This window comes from Neopelma chrysocephalum, unplaced genomic scaffold, assembly GCF_003984885.1.
Source record: "Neopelma chrysocephalum unplaced genomic scaffold, ASM398488v2 Primary Assembly neopelma1_72, whole genome shotgun sequence".
Lineage (NCBI taxonomy): Eukaryota > Metazoa > Chordata > Aves > Passeriformes > Pipridae > Neopelma > Neopelma chrysocephalum.
In genome coordinates this window covers 7,638,274-7,656,147 of record NW_020897732.1, presented here as the reverse complement: position 1 = coordinate 7,656,147, position 17,874 = coordinate 7,638,274, and the positions used below count along the sequence as shown (strand labels likewise).

Here is a 17,874-nt window from a genome sequence, read left to right as displayed (position 1 = left end):
GTGGATGGGCCTGAATTTCAGAAGGCTGGTTAAATTTACAATCCAGTTTTATAAATGCTGGGAAATAGAGATATGTAGTTTATTTTATTCACGCACTTAAATGCAATTTTATAGTGGCTAGAGTGTGTTCCTTTTCTAAATTAAAGGTAGTCAATGATTGTGTCTGGTTGATCTGAAAATAAGTCTGCAAATGACTTTGGGATTGTTGTTTCTATTACCACATTCAGATACTTACCATTTCTCAGACAGTCTGAAGAGAGAGCTCATATTTTTTCCTTGTGAGAAATGCAAGGTATCTTACTTCATTCTTTCCCTGCATTTATCATGAATGTAATCAAAAAGTAGCTACTAAATCATCGATTCGCATCTGGGCTTTCCTAAAGGTAAGTTGATTCATTCAGTAACGTCCTGGATCTTGCAGATTTTGCACACTCTTGGAGCAATCTGGAGTTATTAGCTAAATGCTAAACTAAATAAAATTAATTCAAAATATGATTCAATGAAGAAAACTTCTGTTAAGAAACTGAGTGATACAGTAGCCATGGATAAGCAATGGAACTGAAAATGCAGCGATCAGAGATCTGTAGATACTGGAAATTAGCCATATCAGCCTGCTGGTTACAATATTTTCCCCAAACTTTTCAGGATTTATGCTAGGTTTTCCTGAAGAATTTATTTCTTACATAAAACTATTCTGTCTATAAATCATTTACATCTCATTTATAGGTGGCTACACAGCAGACCATCCTGTAATTAAAATATTCTGGAGAGTTGTTGAAAGCTTCACTGATGAAGAGAAACGCAAACTACTCAAATTTGTAACAAGCTGCTCTCGACCGCCTCTTCTGGGGTTTAAGGTACGTGTCCTCTGAGTGCCTGGCAAGTTTCTGTAAATGCTGCAGATGTTGATCCAAGCTTTTCCCGTCTGTAGGAATCTACAATTTGAGAAGAATATTCCTCTGTCACTACTGAAACAGCTTCAGTGTTTGCATTTGCATGTGTAATAAGTATAGTTTTAAAATACTAAATGAAGTGTTATTCTTTTGTTTTCTGTTTTAACTGCAAAACCTACAAACCCATTGGTCAGAGCATTTGCTGTGTGTCATTGAAGGCCCTTGCTGCCATTTCAGGTTCCTGTGCAGAAGCAGAATTGCTACCAGTTTCAAGGAACAGGTTGAGTTAAGAATAGTGTCTTTTAAGTCAGGCAAAAGAGAAATGAGGATATAAAAGCAGCTATTAAATTTGAACCACTTAAATTAACTGTTTGAAGCAGGACATGTATTATGTTTTCTTCTAATTCACATTTACCTGCTTTTAGGTTACAGCTCAGTACCCTTTGTAGATAAATATTTTATTGCTATCTCCAGATTGCTGTTTGCAGGGAAGCTTAAGTATGAAGAAAACTTTTTGTCTATTGCTGATAAAACTAAAGAGAGGCCAAGGCAAGGTGAAGACATTTTGAAACTAAATTCTGGGGATATTCTACCCATGAGTTTCACTGCACTGCAAAATTCTGGTTAAAAACAGGTCGTGGACTTAATTTCCTCTGAAATGTGGGAACATTCAGTGCTGTGTGGTGGTGTTACCATAGGATGGCAACATATCCTCCATCTTCAATATCTATAATCTGTAGCTCAGCTACACTCCTTTTATAGACACACCTAGGAGAGGAACTGGCACTTTTAGTTGGCAATTTGTCTGACTGCTCCATGTGTCAACTTCAGGATAAAATGAATCATGTCTTAGACTCCACAAAACATACTAACTAGATTCCCTGTAACAGTAAAGAGCATTCATAGATTTGGATATGGAGACAATGGAGATGGCCGCTTAATCACGTGAATCCTATCTAGGGTATTCGTTGACTGATTTATGTGACTGATTATTTAAAAGCCTGCAAGCATTTCTCCTAAACTCCCCAGGACCATGTGAATATCACTGTACAGGACTCTAGCAATGAACAGGACAGCAGGCAGGACAGTTAGAAAACTGTGAGATGAGACCAAGATAGAACAGTGCACATCAGTTGTGTGAGGGAGGAAGAACTGGGAAACAACTGTGTGGAAACCAGTTAAACAGAAGTCTCCATTTGTTGTCATCCTCTTTAATTACAAGGGGGGAGGAGGAAATGCAGATGTAGGTACCCAGCTTTGAGGTAGCCAGTGTGACATTTGAAGAGATGGAGGAAATGAATCAAAAGTCTAAAAATATTAAGGCTGACGGTGACACAGCTAAATGTGGAAAGCTGAAGTTTGTATGTGCGCTTGGGAATAGGCCACAAACTGACTTCTAATATATTTGGCTAGGAAAAAATGGAAGTGACTGCATGAGTATCTTGTTAACAGGGATTTACCACCAAACCAGGGGCTTGCCAGGAAATGTTTGCCAGAAAAGGAAGTGGGTAACTGGTATTGTCATCAGCAGTAATGTCCTGTTAGCCTGTGACAGTGTGTCGTTTAATGCTTTGAAGGTGAAGAGTGTGAAGCCACAGGAGTGGTGATTACTGGCCAAATATCTGAACATATTTATGTTGATGTTAGACATTAATGATCTTCAAAATTTGTTTGCACTCTTGTAATATATTTGTCCTGTGTTTTTCTGAGGGAAACACAGTTTCTGGTTGTCACTCTGAAATCTTCTGTATGCTTTATGTTGTGGAACTGGCATGTTTTCTTCAAGTTAGTGCATGTTAATTTAAGATAAGGAAATGTCTTGACATTCATAGCTTATAGACAGCACAGTCTAGCTGTGCATCATTTTAAAATTTTAAACTTTCACTGCCAGAGTCAGGCTCAGAATAACATTTACTAAAGCTAATCAAAGTTTAATAAGTTTAATAAATGTCATTGTTACGGATAAAAAAAGAAATCATTAAACTGTGGTTGAAAATTGTTAAGTTCCAATCAGGTCACATAATAAATTGATGATACTTTTCACTTCCAAACTATTGCATTTTCCCGCTGGATAGTATTTAATTATGCAACAAATGGTGCCCTTGGCATGACATTTCAATTTAGAACTCCATTTTTCCATTTTTAAAGCTAAAGTAGGGGAATTCAATTAGCATTTTGAAAGGAACACTAAAAATGCAGCATTTTAGCTGTGAAATACTTTTAAGGCCTCCATTTGAACAATAATTTAGCTTAAAATCTCATTGACCTTTTGCCTTTGGAGCTGGAATTTTTCTCCAGTTTCTAAGATCAGAACTTTTTTACCTCAGGCAGGCATTTGATAAGACGAATACTGTCTTACCGGCAAAAGCAGTGCTTTAGAGGTAAAAAATAAATATTTTTTTTTCACTATACTCCTTCTGAGAAGAAAAAAAAGGGATATTATTAAAATAATGAAATATTACATACAAAATATTTTAAAGTGTGTTATCACATCAGAAGAATAATCAGGGTTTGGCAAAGTTATATCATTACGGACTCACTGTGCATATCTATGTTATGTTTTTGTGGCATTGTAAATGTGTATGATAGACTGTATGAACAATAACAAATCATTATATTCTCCTTAGAGCCAAATAAATTGGCTTGTGTTTTGCAAATCCGTGGGTCTTGGTGGGGACAAGGTAGAGCAAGGTACTACACAATTCAAGAGTGGTTTTGGTGCTACCAGGAATGAAAGAAAATGCTATTTGAGTATGTAATTGTGACAGGTGTTAATCTAGTGATTTACTTCCTAGAAATGTGTGCCAGCTGCTACACAGGGTAGGGTTTGGCTTGTATATCTTTTTTTGATATGTTTTTTTTTTTTTGTTGTTGCATTTTCCAGGAGTTATATCCTGCATTTTGCATTCACAATGGAGGATCTGATTTAGACAGGCTACCTACTGCCAGTACCTGCATGAACTTGCTGAAGCTTCCTGAGTTTTATGATGAGAATCTGATGAGAAGCAAACTTCTTTATGCCATTGAATGTGCTGCTGGATTTGAATTAAGCTGAGTCGAACTGATGCTTATTTGGATGATCTGCAGAGGAACTAACCAGTGCCTACTCAATAAGCAGCACCCATACCCAAGCAGTTTTAAGGGAATTCTGTCTAGATTTCTGCAGCTCTTGTGTCTTATCAAATGCCCTTAAATAGGTTTCATTTCTAAACACGATTTCTTAGCTTTCATTACTGAATATTATGTTGACACCGCTTTATGATTCAAAACAATGAATGCCGTGTGCAGTGTGGCTGATTTCTGTGTTTATGTGAAGAAAGAGCACATTTAAAGAACAGTGACATCTCAGTGAAATTAACCAAAGATGAAGCTTTGGCTTTGTGCTGTTCAAACATAAATAATATTACAAACTGGCAATAAAGTTGCGTACCGTGTAGTGCATTGGGATGAGACAGGGCTAACATCCTGCAATTAATCTTTTAGATGGAAGGGAAGCAGATGTTTGCAGATATCCAAGAACTGAGGATGAAAGTGCTCATTACTGGTAACCTAACATCTTTACTTAGTTGTGGAATTGTTTACAAGTCATAGAGAGATGGGCAATCACCAGCTGGTTGTGTGTATAGACTGGGGAATGAGGGGCTGGAGACCAGCTGTGGAAAGGGACCCGGGGGTCCTTGTCCGTGGAAAATTGGATATGAGTGAGCAGTGCCCTGGCAGCCTGGCTGCATCCTTATCACTTGGACACTGTTCTGAATGGATGTGAGTATCCAGGTTTTCTCTGTCCTGTTTCTGTCTTTTGTGCCCGTACAGGTTTTTTGGTTGGTTGGTTTGTTTCAAATGAATCAGACTCCTATTGCATACACAGTACAAACAAAATCATCACTTTGGAAAAATATACATGTAACAATTATTAAAATTATTTGAACCAAAGTTATCAGGCTTTATCTTTTATATTTGAAGCCTGTGGTGTTCACATTCCTTTTCCCTATCATTTATTTCCATCTTAAATACCATATCTGTGCCGTAGAACTAATCAAATTAATTAATTTTTTTGTGATTAAACAGCATTTATATCCATCTCCTTGCAGTATTTCTGCTGTGAAAAGTAAGTGGGAATATGCTGCTTAATAAAATTTGATATCTGGGGGAAAAATTGCTTTCATATGGAAGGAGCTGATCCTCTAGTAGTAGGCACATCGTAGGGTTTCATATGCAAACTGCAGTCAGTTTAAAAAAGGAATTATAGTTCAGACTGTAAGATTCATCACTGCATCCCTCTGAACTTTAGTTTTATATTTTAAATCATCAAAAATTACAATCAAATTTGTATTCATCTCTTATGCAAAAAAATATTTTGCTGTTACTGGAAACTCCGCTGGATTTCCTATTTAATAAACAGTAACCAGCAATATCCTTTTAAATGTGGGAAAACTGAGTGATTTTAAGATGTTTACTAGTAACCATATAAAAATGTATAATTTCTTAATTTGGGTAATAAATGAAGTGTTAAAATACTATTTGTAGTCTTGATGTACAGAAATAAAACAATTGGTTTTCTTTTTGGTTTTGCTTTAGGCTTTTTATTTATGTTAAGTATTACATACCCAACCTATTCTTTATCCCAAATTCTTTTCTTGTATATTTTTCTACATAAATTATGGAACTTGTAAAGAAGTTGAAAAAGAGATCAGTAATAGTGGAACTGCCTCCTCCTAATTGCAAAACCTGAACACTTCTTTTAGATAGCATTATTTATTTTAGAACCTAATGCTTTAAATATTTTAAAATTATTTTTCAGTTCCATTATTTTACTACATTGGGTAGTGTTGTATCTGTATTTTGTAAAATTAAATTAAATTTTTCTATTAAATATTTGTATTTTGAAGATTGTATTGGAGTCATGCCAAGTCCTGGTAACGTTTGCTTTCTGCTTTCCAAAAGGAGACAGTGCACACTATTCCTGTCTGTGACCAGGGAAGCAGCGGGTTCCACAGGGAGTTTAGGCTGGGGGAAGTGTGAGCTGCAGAGAGGTGTAACTGCAGGAACCACAGAGCTGCAGAAAACTTCCCTAGAGAACTTGAGTTGGCTGAAAATACTCCGACATTTTATTTCTTTGGTTATGTAGCACTCGGTGACCTTGTTTGTATATTCTGTACAGTAAGTGTGAAATTCTGACACTGGCAGGTCACTGAGAACAGTTGTAGCCCAGATTTCATTTTGCAGGTACCGGGCTAGAAGTCTGTGCTGCAACAGCTTCACCTCCCTCAGACTGCAGTGAGAGGAGTGGGGGGCTTTCCTTTGGCAACCAGTGCTTACACTTCTGCCAGCTGTTTTCAGAGAGTCAGGATGAAGCACAAGTTCCTGCTTTCCCATGATCTATTGCTGGATATTTTAAGGAGCAAGGTATGAGAAGTAACATAGGCGCGTAGTTAGTCATGTCCTGAGGAGCTGGAGGGTTGAAATGATCTCTCATAGCACTTCTACAGCGAGAATTGTTTCTATATGAAACTGGATTTTCTGTTTTTCAAAAGAAGAGCAAACTGTCTCCCAGTTGTGATGCTCCCAGAGTTTAGGTTGGCAGAGGCAGTAAAAACTCTGCATGCAAGTAACCTGAAATATTCTTGTAGATTTGACCATCAGAATTATGGCAGTAATAATTATGGGTTTGGGGTTGGTTTCTGTGCAAGATAACCCTTACAGTAAATTTCTGTACTACAGTGTTTCGCCCTCCTAGTTCAGTCAGTACTTGTTTTTGGAAAAATGACAGCATTTTATGATTGTTTTTTGTTTTCAAATAAATTTGGGTTTATAATTTTGTAATGTGTTCTAAAAACATTTTTGTCAAGGTCTCTGTGATGGAAGAGGTTGCAAATTTTTCATCTCTACAGAATTAACAGGGATTAAAAATCGAATAAAGAAATAAAATTAGCAGTTGGTCTGTTTATCTCAATGAGAATTTTTCCGGATGGGGGTTTAGTCCTATTAGCTGGATTAAAATAAAATAAAACACAACAAACCACAACAGAAATGATGGGCCTTGTTCCTTAATCTCAGTTGTCTTCCGTCATGGTCCCGAAGGCCAAACTTGCATAAATTTCATAAAACTCTTTCATGATTTCTAGGGAACATTTGTATATCTACAAAAGAGGAAAGATTTTCCTCCAGTTTCTTGTGTAAACACTGAGCTGACAAAGTTTGATTTGAACAGTGAGGATATCTTCAGTTGTTTTTGTGTGGGCTGCTCCATAATTTAAAAAAAGGAGAGCTTCCTGATGCTATTAGTAGCAGTGTGGACAGTTTTTTTGGTACCACTTGAATAATACAGCACAAACATCCTAATTTGATGCTATAACGTGGTATGGAATTCAGAGAAGACACTTTGAGTGCAGTGAGCTCATAAATTTCAATTTATACCAAAAACTGTTTGTTAAATGCCAGTGAGACAGCACATACTCTTTTCACCACTGAAAAATACTACAGCACAGAAAATAAAAGGAAAAAACAACAGAAGAATATTTTGTTGGATCTGTGATTTTTTTGTATTTATAATTATATGCAAAAACTCTACAACATTTGCTCATATACATGACTCTGTGTTAATAATGGTTTGTGATGTAAATGCTTGTTACTTTTTTTTTCATAATGCTTTGCCTGTCAGTGAAGGAGAGAAGAAATGAACATGGTCTGTAAAACTGATCAGGATATCTATATTTTTATGGACTTATGCTTTTGTGAATAAAATAATTTGAGTTTTCTTGAAACTCTGCAGAAACACTCTTTTCTTTCATTTTTTGCAGTAAATTGGGCATTTTCTTTTTAAAGATTGATGATACTGAATAGGTTCCAAAAGAGGCTGATATTAACTGCTCGTTGATCTTGAAGTTACTACTGTTGGAACAGGCTGCTCAGGGCAGTGGTGGAGTCACCATCCCTGGAGGGATTTAAAAGACGTGTGGATGTGGCACTCAGGGACATGGTTTAGTGGTGGGCTTGGCAGTGCTGGGTTAGTGGTTGGACTCGATGATCTCAGAGGTCTTTTACAACCTAAACTGTCCTATGATTCTGCTGCTTCAGAATGATTTGTACCTTCAGATTTTGAGCTGTGAAGTTCCCACTCTGTCAGCCAAGCTGCAGCTCTAAGGTTTGGCTTTGTTTCAGTGTGTCTTTCAAACAGCGTAGCGAACATCACTTGATGTGCTTTGAAGAGACTCCTTAGAACAAAACTCCATGGATAAAAACCTGAGAAGCTATAATTCATAGTGAAGAATGCTGCTCTGTCAGCAAACATGTACAAAAACGTCTCTTTCAGCTTCTTCTGGAATTTTAGCACATATGTGGGCTCCTCTGAAGGTACAGTTTAATTTTTATCTCTTATGATAATTACAATTTTCTGCTTCCATTTGCTTATTTATTTTCATTGCTAAATACACTTTTAGTTCCACTGTAGTATTTATAAAGTTAATATTGTGCATGTTTGTTTTTTAATACTTAGAAATAGCATCATAAATACTTTAGCTTACCTGCCACTAAAATGTGGTTAACATAAAATTACAGAAAACTCATCATGTAGGGCATCTCATAATTTGTAGCATTAATAGAAAATAAATGCCCAGGTGTCTTGCCTGTCTTTCAGTATGTATCTGATAGTCTGGAAAGCTCCTTGAGTTTCTCACAAGTGTAGAGAACACAAGGCAAAAAGGGATTATGAAGTTATACCAGTTAAATCCATTTCAAGGAACACAATGGTTGCAGTCAGTAGGAATGTCTGGAGATCACCTCATCCAACCCCTCTGCTCAAAGCAGGGTCACCTACAGCAGGTTGCTCAAGACTGATCTCATCTCTCTGGTGACCACGCATGGGATCCGAGGGCATGGCCTGGAGCTGTCTCAGAGGAGGTTTAGGTTGGATATTAGGAAAAGGTTCTTCCCCCAGAGGGTGGTTGGGCAGTGGAACAGGCTCCCCTGGGAAGTGGTTACAGCACCAAGGCTGACAGAGCTCAAGAATTCTCTCAGGCACATAGTGGGATTCTTGGGAATGGTCCTGTGCAGGGCCAGGAGTTGCACTTGATGATCCTTGTGGACCAGTTCCAGCTCAGCATGTTCTGTGATTCTGTGACCTTGCCCCACGGAGTTTGGAACGTCTCCGTGGATGGAGAATCCACAATTTCTCTGGGCCACCTGTTTTCAGTGTTCAATTAACTTTACAATAAAACATTTCTAAATCAAGTTTAAACACATTTCTTTTATTCCAGTTTGTATCCATTGCCTCTTGTACTGGGTGGTACTAAGGAATCAGAGCCTTCTCTAGGCTGAACAGCCCCAGTTCTCTCAGCCTCTCCTCATATGACACACGCTCCAAAGCCTTAATCATCTTTCTGACTTGCTTGTTAGTGAACACAGCAGCATCTAAATACCTTTTGTGGACTTTGATGTGACTGGGAAGCGAGTAGATGACACTAACTCTTTTCCTTGTCAGATGCCTGTAGTTGTTAATCAGTGGCACTTAGCAGGTAGGGTTGAATTTAAGATTTTATGGCCTGTCTTTTTCAATTTCTAGCGCTGCTTTGACTCTTCAAGGATTTTGCAAATCTCTTATGACTGCAAAATAGCAGACTCAGTAAAAACTGAGCTCTGAATTATTTTCTCAAATTTTTACAGATACGAGGCTAAACATTGATGCAAAAAACATAGGACTGGTACTAAATCACCTAAATTGTATCCATTTTTTCTGCCAGGAACAATATCAAACATCTAGAAGAGCAACTTCTTGGACAAACTTGTGTAATTTGCCTGTTTTCTAGAGCCTGGGTAGCCCAGAACCCAGCAAAGCACATCACACAGTCAGACAGGAGAAACATGGGAATTCTGGCACCAATGGGACATAAAGGCAGGCACAGATGTCCTGCAGCTTGATTTCATGCTGTCAAGGAATGAACTTTCCCTATATGATGGTTAAACTGTTGCTACATTTAATGCCAGAATAGTTGCTCTCCAGTCTGGGGCTAAGTTTCCCTGTCCACAGCTCTGTAGAAAACACACATTCTGTTTGCAAAGTTTGTTCGTGTATTTATAGAAGCAGCATGCTCAAATGTCCTACTATATTTAACATCAGTCTTTTCTGCATTCCCAGAGCAGCTGTTTGTTCATTCTGTGTAACATTTAACTGAAAAGTAGTTTTGCCTTATTTCTATTTTATTCTTTGTTTATAGTTACACATAGTTCTTGATTGCTGAAGAAGGAAACAGGCATTCACCAGATGGTGTTATTTCAGATCATCTTGCTGCTGCTGCTTGCCCAAATGTTAGACCTGGGAAAAGCATCTCTCCTCAGTTGCTATGTAGTTTTGCTGTATGTTGTCAAACAGACCTTCTGAAGGAATTGTTTCCTTCTAGACCTTGTGTCTTTAATTAAGAATAATTCTTTCATGTTACATTAAGAATAATTATTTTCATTACTCTGCTTACTGCGTTTCCCCTCTGCACTTTCAGGCAAACAGCAGCAGAGCTCAAAGTTCTGCAGAGATATTTTAGGTCTAATTACCTAGTAGATCTATCTGGTTATTGATGGAAACTTGCATAGAATTAACTAATATTTGCCATTGGCATATGGATAAGAAAGCATATCCCTGATCAAGTTAATAAACATAAATGCTGATCAAGCTGTCCTTGCAAGGAATAAGCACTTGGCATAAGCTGTGAGATCCTACTGCCTACAACAGTTCCCGGGTTGTTGTCTGCAGACCCCCAATAATCAGCAGAACACATCTGATGCTTTGGGAGGAATTGGCAAAAACACCAGCTATGCTGAAATATTTTAACCACTTTCAAAAGCATCCACTTGGCTCAGGCTTTTGCTTACAAAGTGGAGTCCAGATAAACTTGCAGCCTCTAGATTACCGAAGAAGCACTGTACCAAGAAAAATTGAGGTTGTGCTCGGCAAAAAAACCACCGGAGAATGCTAATGAAAATTGGTTATTTTGTGCTTCTAATGCTTCTACTGAAAGTTTTAAACACTAGGTGTATTGCCCATATTTCAAGTCTAATTGTTTCTGATAAGCTATCAGCAAAAAGTTAATGCTTATATTTAATTGTGGCACTTTCCAGAACTACTTTGCCAGCAATACTGTAATTAAATGACGTGAGAACAGTCTTTGATACATTTGCTCATAATCTTTGTTAAAACCAAAAATAGAATCTGTAAATCTGTAAATAGAAAAACTGGATGCATTAAGCAGCAGGGCAGAGCAGCAGGCTGGGAAGGCTACAGCCATTACCACCTCAAAAGGACTAATATTAATGTCTCTCTAATGCAGCATTTTTAAGCATTTCTTGTGTTCTGATGGGCTTTTCATAATTGACCTCCATAAATAATAGAAGAAGAATCTGGGAACTATGTGAATTGCTAATACCTCCTGGAATGCTGCCACATTATTTCCATCATTAGGTTATAGCTACCAGTTAGGCCTGAATTCATCTCATTTAACTTCAACCATCTGTAAGGAGGCTGTCGAGGCACTTCCGATGAAGAGAGGCAGCCCAGGGACAGGGCTGGGCAGATCTTTCTTTCCTAAAATACATCTCCAAAGTGGGTGGAATGAATTGTGCCCTGGAGGTGCCCCCTCCTCCTCTCCCTCTTCATAGTCAGTGGCTTTAAACCAGGTACTTGACTCTGAAACAGCTGAAGTTGGGAGAAGTGAACCAGACCTTTCCCTCATGTTCCCAGGTGAGAGTTGAAAGTTCTTGAACAATGAAGATCCTTCGATAACAGAATTTATTCTGATTCATGACTCAGCACTTGGATACCAGCCCGGATCTGCCTGGATCTTTGATACCAGCTTTGACAGACCCACTAGACCTTATCAGCTTTTGTTATTGGAATGTTGATGCTCTGCCAGCAACATCAGATTTAATGCTTCTTAACTTCTGCTGCAAGCAGCTAGCCATAAAAACATAGAACACTTTGACTTTATACTTTTGCAAATACCTTTGAAACTTTTCTGAATCTAAAAGCTTTTCAGTTATATTAGTCCTATAAATGGATCTAATTAAGCATGTTAATGAAGTCAGTTATATAATCCTTTTGGATTTCAGTGAAGCTTTCGATACTGTCTCTCACAGTATCCTTTCTGGACAAAATGCCCAGCACACAGCTGGATAAACACATCATGTGGTGGGTGAGCAATTAACTCACAGGTCGAGCACAAAGGGTAATAATGAATGGGGTGACATCAGACCGGAGACCTGTCACTAGTGGGGTTCTGCAGGGCTCCATCTGGGCCTCTGTGCTTTCAACATCATCATAAATGACTGGGATGCAGGACTGGAGAGGATACTAAGTCAGGAGGAGCTGCTGATTCCCTCAAAGGCAGGGAGGCCCTGCAGAGAGACCTGGATGAATGAGAGGGCTGGGCAATCACCAACCATATGAAGTTTAACAAGGCAAAGTGCTGGATTCTTCATCTGGAATGGGGCAACCCTGGCTGTTCATACAGATGGGGGAATGAGATGCTGGAAAGCAGTGCTGCAAAAAGGGACTGGGGGGTCCTGGTCGGTGGCCAGTTGGGCTTGAGTCAGCAGTGCCCTGGCAGCCAGGAGGGCCAGTCTGGGGTGCCTCAGGCAAAGCATCGCCAGCCATGCGGGGGAGGGGATTGTCCCTCTCTGGTCTGCACTGAGGAGGCATCACCTTGGATATTGTGTGCAGTTTTGGACACCACAATATAAGGATGTTAAGCCACTGGAGAGTGTCCAAAGGAGGGCAATGAGGATGGTGAAGGGCCTTGAATGGAAGCCATATGAGGAGCAGATGAGGGCACTTGGTCTGTTCAGCTGGAGAAGAGGAGACTGAGGGGAGGCATCATTGCAGTTACAACTTCCTTGTGAGGGGAAGAGGAAGGGCAGGCACTGTGATGACCAATGACAGAACCTAAGGGAATGGCCTGAAGTTGCGTCAGGGGAGGTTTTAGGTTGGATATTAGGAAAAGGTTTTTCCCCCAAAGGGTGGTTGGGCACTGAACAGGCTCCCCAGGGCAGTGGTCACAGCACCAAGCCTGACAGAACTCAAGAAGCATTTGGACAATTCTCTCAAGCACATGGGGGGATTTTGGGGTTGTTCTGTGCAATGACTTAGATGATCCTTATGGGTTCTTTCCAACTCAGGATATTCTGTCATTCTATGTTGCCGTGCTACCTCTTTCTGCAAGTCCTGCCTCTTTCCCCGTGACATTTCCTCTGAGGAGAAGGAAGGTGGCTTTGGCTCTTTACCTTATGCAGTGCTAACTTTGTACATAGAGACTGCAAGACCCTTCCAGTGCATGGAAAACACTGACAAAGGCAGTTCTCATTTAAAGACTTTCAAACTACTGTAAGACATCTAAGTGTGATTAATGTTAAAGTTTTGTTCTGAGAAATCTTAACTGAGTGGGACTGAATATACAGATCAAATCGAACTATGGGTCAGAAGAATTTTAATTAATTCTTGGGGAACTAGTCAGTCCTGTTCTGTGGTACTTGAACTATGTGACTGGAGTGAGAGAAACGGAGGGAAAAGCTGGTTCAGCAGTACCTGACTATAGTTACAAACATCATTTATCAGAGTGTTACTCTTAAAAGCAAAGTAATCATAGACACTGTATCTATTTTGAGCTTTGGGTGATCTGGGAGAAGCAGAGACTTTGCCTGGGCGCATAGGGATTAGAACACATTAGCCTGAAAAAAATCCCAGAAGCTGAGCTGACCCACTGAAGATCTGGAGGGGTAAGAGGTGTGTGTGCTGCCACCCGGGGTTAAGGCAAGGAGTGCACTGGGCACAGCAGCGTTTCCTTCGCTGCTTACCTGCAAGCAATGTTCTTCTGATCAGAAAACAAACAGAAGCCAAGAAAACAAGACCATGTTTTGAAATCACTCTATAATTTATGTTTCTCTGTTAAATTCTACTGGGAGGTGACCAAAGGGATAAAAAAATCTGTCACTGTTAATGTTTTTACAGATTCATCCTCTTAGTCTTGCACTCCCAAATTACTGTTAACTTGTAACCCATGTTACAAGTGTTTCTGTGCACAAAAAAATGCTTAGGGTTAAACCTTGTCAAGATGACTTCAGGTGGAATGCTTGGTCATTTACCAAGGTCATTTACCCCCATCAAGGGAGAGCTTGAACCACAGGTAGGAGGTAGAAACTCCTCCCTTTGGTAGGAGCAGCCTGATGGACACTGAGTTAGAGACAGCCTCAGCCTGGAGTCTCTGGAATGACTTCTCCCCACACCTGAAACTCCAAGGTATAAGTAGAAATCCCTTATCTGCTCCCTCTGTCCCATTGTTCCCAAGTGTCACCAAGTCGATGGAGGTCCCATGGCACTCTGTGCCAGCCCAAGCTGCCTCCTGCAGAGACGCTGGGATTGGCTTCTGCCTGGGCGCAGTTCCAGAGCTCACCAAACCTGGTGCTCACAAGCATGAGGTGGTAAATCTCTCGGAATTGGGGCACTGGGGAGATTCCTGTAAGCAGCTCTGCAGAATCCGGCTCAGGTCAGCTGGGGACAAGCTGGGGTCACATTGTTTTACTACAGGAGTTTTGGGGACACTGACTTTGCACACTCACATGGATCTCTTCAGTCTACCCTGCAGTACCTCTTCTGGTGGGCTCTGCTGTGTGTTTATACCTTCCTTGTAACACGGAGAGCAGAAAATTAGATATCATGGGCACAATATAAATGAACTTTTAAAAATTAAACACTTCTTGTAATTGTTCAGTGTTAGACACAATCTGAGCTGTCTAAGATCATAAGTTAAAAGAAAGAGGTGCCCTAATAAATTATATTTGTAATTGGTGGCTCTGCAAACTACCTGCTCTGTAAAGTCTCAGGAAATGTCTTCATATCCCACTTCAAAGACAAGCAGAAACCAATCAAAATATAGTTTGGATTTTTTTTCTTTATTACATAAGTTTTTGTTTGTCTCTATAACTTTGTTTGGAAACATTTATTTACACTCTCAGTGTCTTACTGTAGAAAATGCCAAACTGGACCTCATACAGCTCACCCTGCCCTCAGCTGTGAGCGAGCACTTCACCTTCTCATGCCTTACTTTCTCCAAATGCAAATTTGGTCTCTAAGCCTTCCCAGATAGTATTCCTGTATCTGAAGGGTGCTGATAGAGAGCTACACTGTCTAGAGTCAGAACAGTGTCAGAAAGTCTGTGGACAAATTAATGTAATGATAACAATTGTGTTAAAGCAGCCATGGTCCTGGTTGCATTGATGTAGACAGTGTTTTGATTTCAACCCCGTAATTCCATGTAGAATCATGCTTCTTTGACATGTTCTGCTTGTATGGATAAATAGCAAATTTTATGGTTGGCATCCATCGAACCTTTTATATCAAATCTGCTCTGTAAAGCAAAGTAACTGCCTCATGCACTACTTCTGTCCTGTTTGCAGGTCATGTTTTTAGGACTCTTCCTACTTTGTTCTCCCCTGTCATTGGTTATGAAAGGTTGAGGAAAAACATCTTTATTTCCACATCAAGAATGTTTAAAGCATTGTAGTGGGTTGACCCTGGCCAGATGCCAGGTATCCACTAGAGCTGCTCTCTCATTCCCCTCTGCAACTGGACAGAGGAGGGAAAAAAAAACAATGAAGGATTTATGAGTTGAGTTAAGAGCTGGGAGAGGTCACTTACTGATAACCTTCATGGGCAAAACAGACTCCAAATGGAGATATTACTTAAATTTATTACTTACAGGATCAAAGCAAAAGAGTGAGAAATAAAATAATCTTAAAAACACCTTCCCCCCACCCCTCTTTCCTTCTAAAACTCTACCTTCTTCTCCCCAGCGGTGCAGAGGGACAGGGAATGGGGGTTACGGTCAGTTGTTGTTTCTGCTGCCGCTCAGGGAGAGGAGTTGGAGTCCTTTCCCTGCTCCTGTGGGGTCCCTCCCACGGGAGACAGTCCTTGATGGACCTCTCCAGCATGAGTCCATCCCTCGGGCAGCAGCTCTTCCCAAACTGCTGTCCCGTGGATCACTCCTCCATGGGGTGCGGTCCTTCACCAATGAGCTGTACCTGACGTGGGTCCCCCACAGGGGCCACAAGTCCTACCTGGGAAAAACCTGCTCCAGCATGGGCTTCCCTCTCCACAGGCTGCAGGTCTCCAGCAGGACCCCGCTCCATCTTGGGCCTCCCACAGGGTCACAGCCTCCTTCATGCATCCACCTGCTCCAGCATGGGCTCCTCCATGGCCTGGAGGTGGGTCTCTGCATCCCGATGTTCCTCCATGGGCTGTAGGGGCACAGCTGCCCCACCCTGCTCTGCACCACGGGCTGCAGGGCCTCAGCTCCGGTGCCTGGAGCACCTCCTGCCCCTCCTTCTGCACTGACCTTGGTGTCTGCATTGTTGTTCACATGATCTCACTCTGCTCTTCCCTGGCTGGAATTCCCATCTGTGTAACAACCTTCTGTTCTTAAATATGTTATCTTGGAGGCGTTACTGTCACTCTTGATTGGCTTGGCCTTGGCCAGCAGCAGGAAGCCCATCCTGGAGCCGGCTGGCATTGGCTCCACTGGACAGGGGAAGCTTCCAGTAGCTTCTGACAGAAGCCACCCCCGTAGCCCTTCCCCCCCACTACCAAAACCCAGTCACAGAGACCCACTAAAAGCATTAAATCAAAATTTAATATGACCTCCTCCTGCACCACACAGTACTGACCTGCTGCTTGCCTTTGCACTTGCTAGGCTGAGAATCCTCTGAGGTTTGAACCTTACCTGTGAGAAAGAGCCCATGTAACCTACTACTCATCTGGTTTTTTTTCTTTCCAAATGGATCAGCAACTTGGACTTCACAGCTATTTGCTAATGAGAAACTAATAATGGAGCGAGGTGTCTCTTTGATCTAATTTTGAAGACTTGTTTCCATGACCACAATTTAGCATCAAGTCTCATGGAACAGTATTTTTTTTGAAGATTGTATTTCCCCCAAAGCACCAAGCCTATACTTAGGCTTGTCCTACTATTTGCCTTGTTGATTTGTTTTAGGTTTCCCTCTGCCTTATTCCAAGCTGGCTTTTGTGTTTTTGAACTGACTGCACTCCCACACAAACACCTCCTAAATAATAGGTAGCCATTTAATTGACTGTATTTGGGAAGCACATATTTTATGTGTGGAAACTCCCTCAACTTTGCTTTGGTGATCTATAAATTAAGGCCTCCTCCACTTTTTAAATAAAGGGCAAGAATTATAATTTTACAGCAATTTAAAGCATGGACAAAGTCCATGTTTTAAAAAGAGAATAATAACTTGACTGCTTATACTTTGCTCTCAGCCATGACAGTCAGAAAACCACATGCTCGAATATAACCCAAAGGATGCTCCAATACATTGACCCAGCCCAGGACTCTGTCCAGGTGCCAGCTGGAGAGGGAGGAATCTGCCCTCAAAGGAATTCTGTGCCAGAGTTACAATTAAACGCACAAGGGGGAAGAAATTTTGCCATCTCACATTTAGCAGCCAAACTCATCTATTCAAAGAGTGTTTCTTAAAATTACTAATTTTCCCTCAGCACCACACCCGGGTGTTACGTTTTGCATTTCCCCTCATGGAATCACAGGATGGGTCAAGTTGGAAGGGACCACAGTGGGTCATCTGTTCCAACCTCTCAGCTCAAGCAGGGTCATCCCAGAGCACATTGTACAGGATTGTGTCCTGAAGTTCTTGAATACCTCCAGTGATGGAGACTCCACACTCTCTCCGGGCAACCTGTCCAAGTGTATGGTCACTGCACAGTAAAGAAGTTCTTCCTCATGTTCAGGTGGAACTTCCTGTGCATCAGTTTCTGCCCGTTGCCTCTTGTCCTAGTGGTTGGCACCACTGAGAAGAGCCTGGATCCATCCCCTTGGCACCCCTAATTTTTGAGACTAAAATAAAGACACACAAAGGGGGAAGAAATTTTGTCCTCTCACTTCCAGCAGCCAAACTCACCTATTCAGAGAGT

At 40.7% G+C, this 17,874-nt stretch overlaps 1 protein-coding gene across 1 annotated transcript in view; it reads left to right on the top strand.

Moving 5' to 3' along the window:
- The window catches only part of UBE3C (ubiquitin protein ligase E3C), a 74,394-nt gene extending 66,726 nt beyond the window's left edge, over positions 1–7,668 (top strand). Inside the window, exons 22-23 of the mRNA XM_027686852.1 lie at positions 727–857; positions 3,778–7,668. Of these exons, the coding sequence (XP_027542653.1) occupies positions 727–857; positions 3,778–3,948 (302 nt within the window). The 3' untranslated portion in view covers positions 3,949–7,668. The remainder of the gene's footprint in view (positions 1–726; positions 858–3,777) is intronic.
- Positions 7,669–17,874: the final 10,206 nt, after the last annotated feature.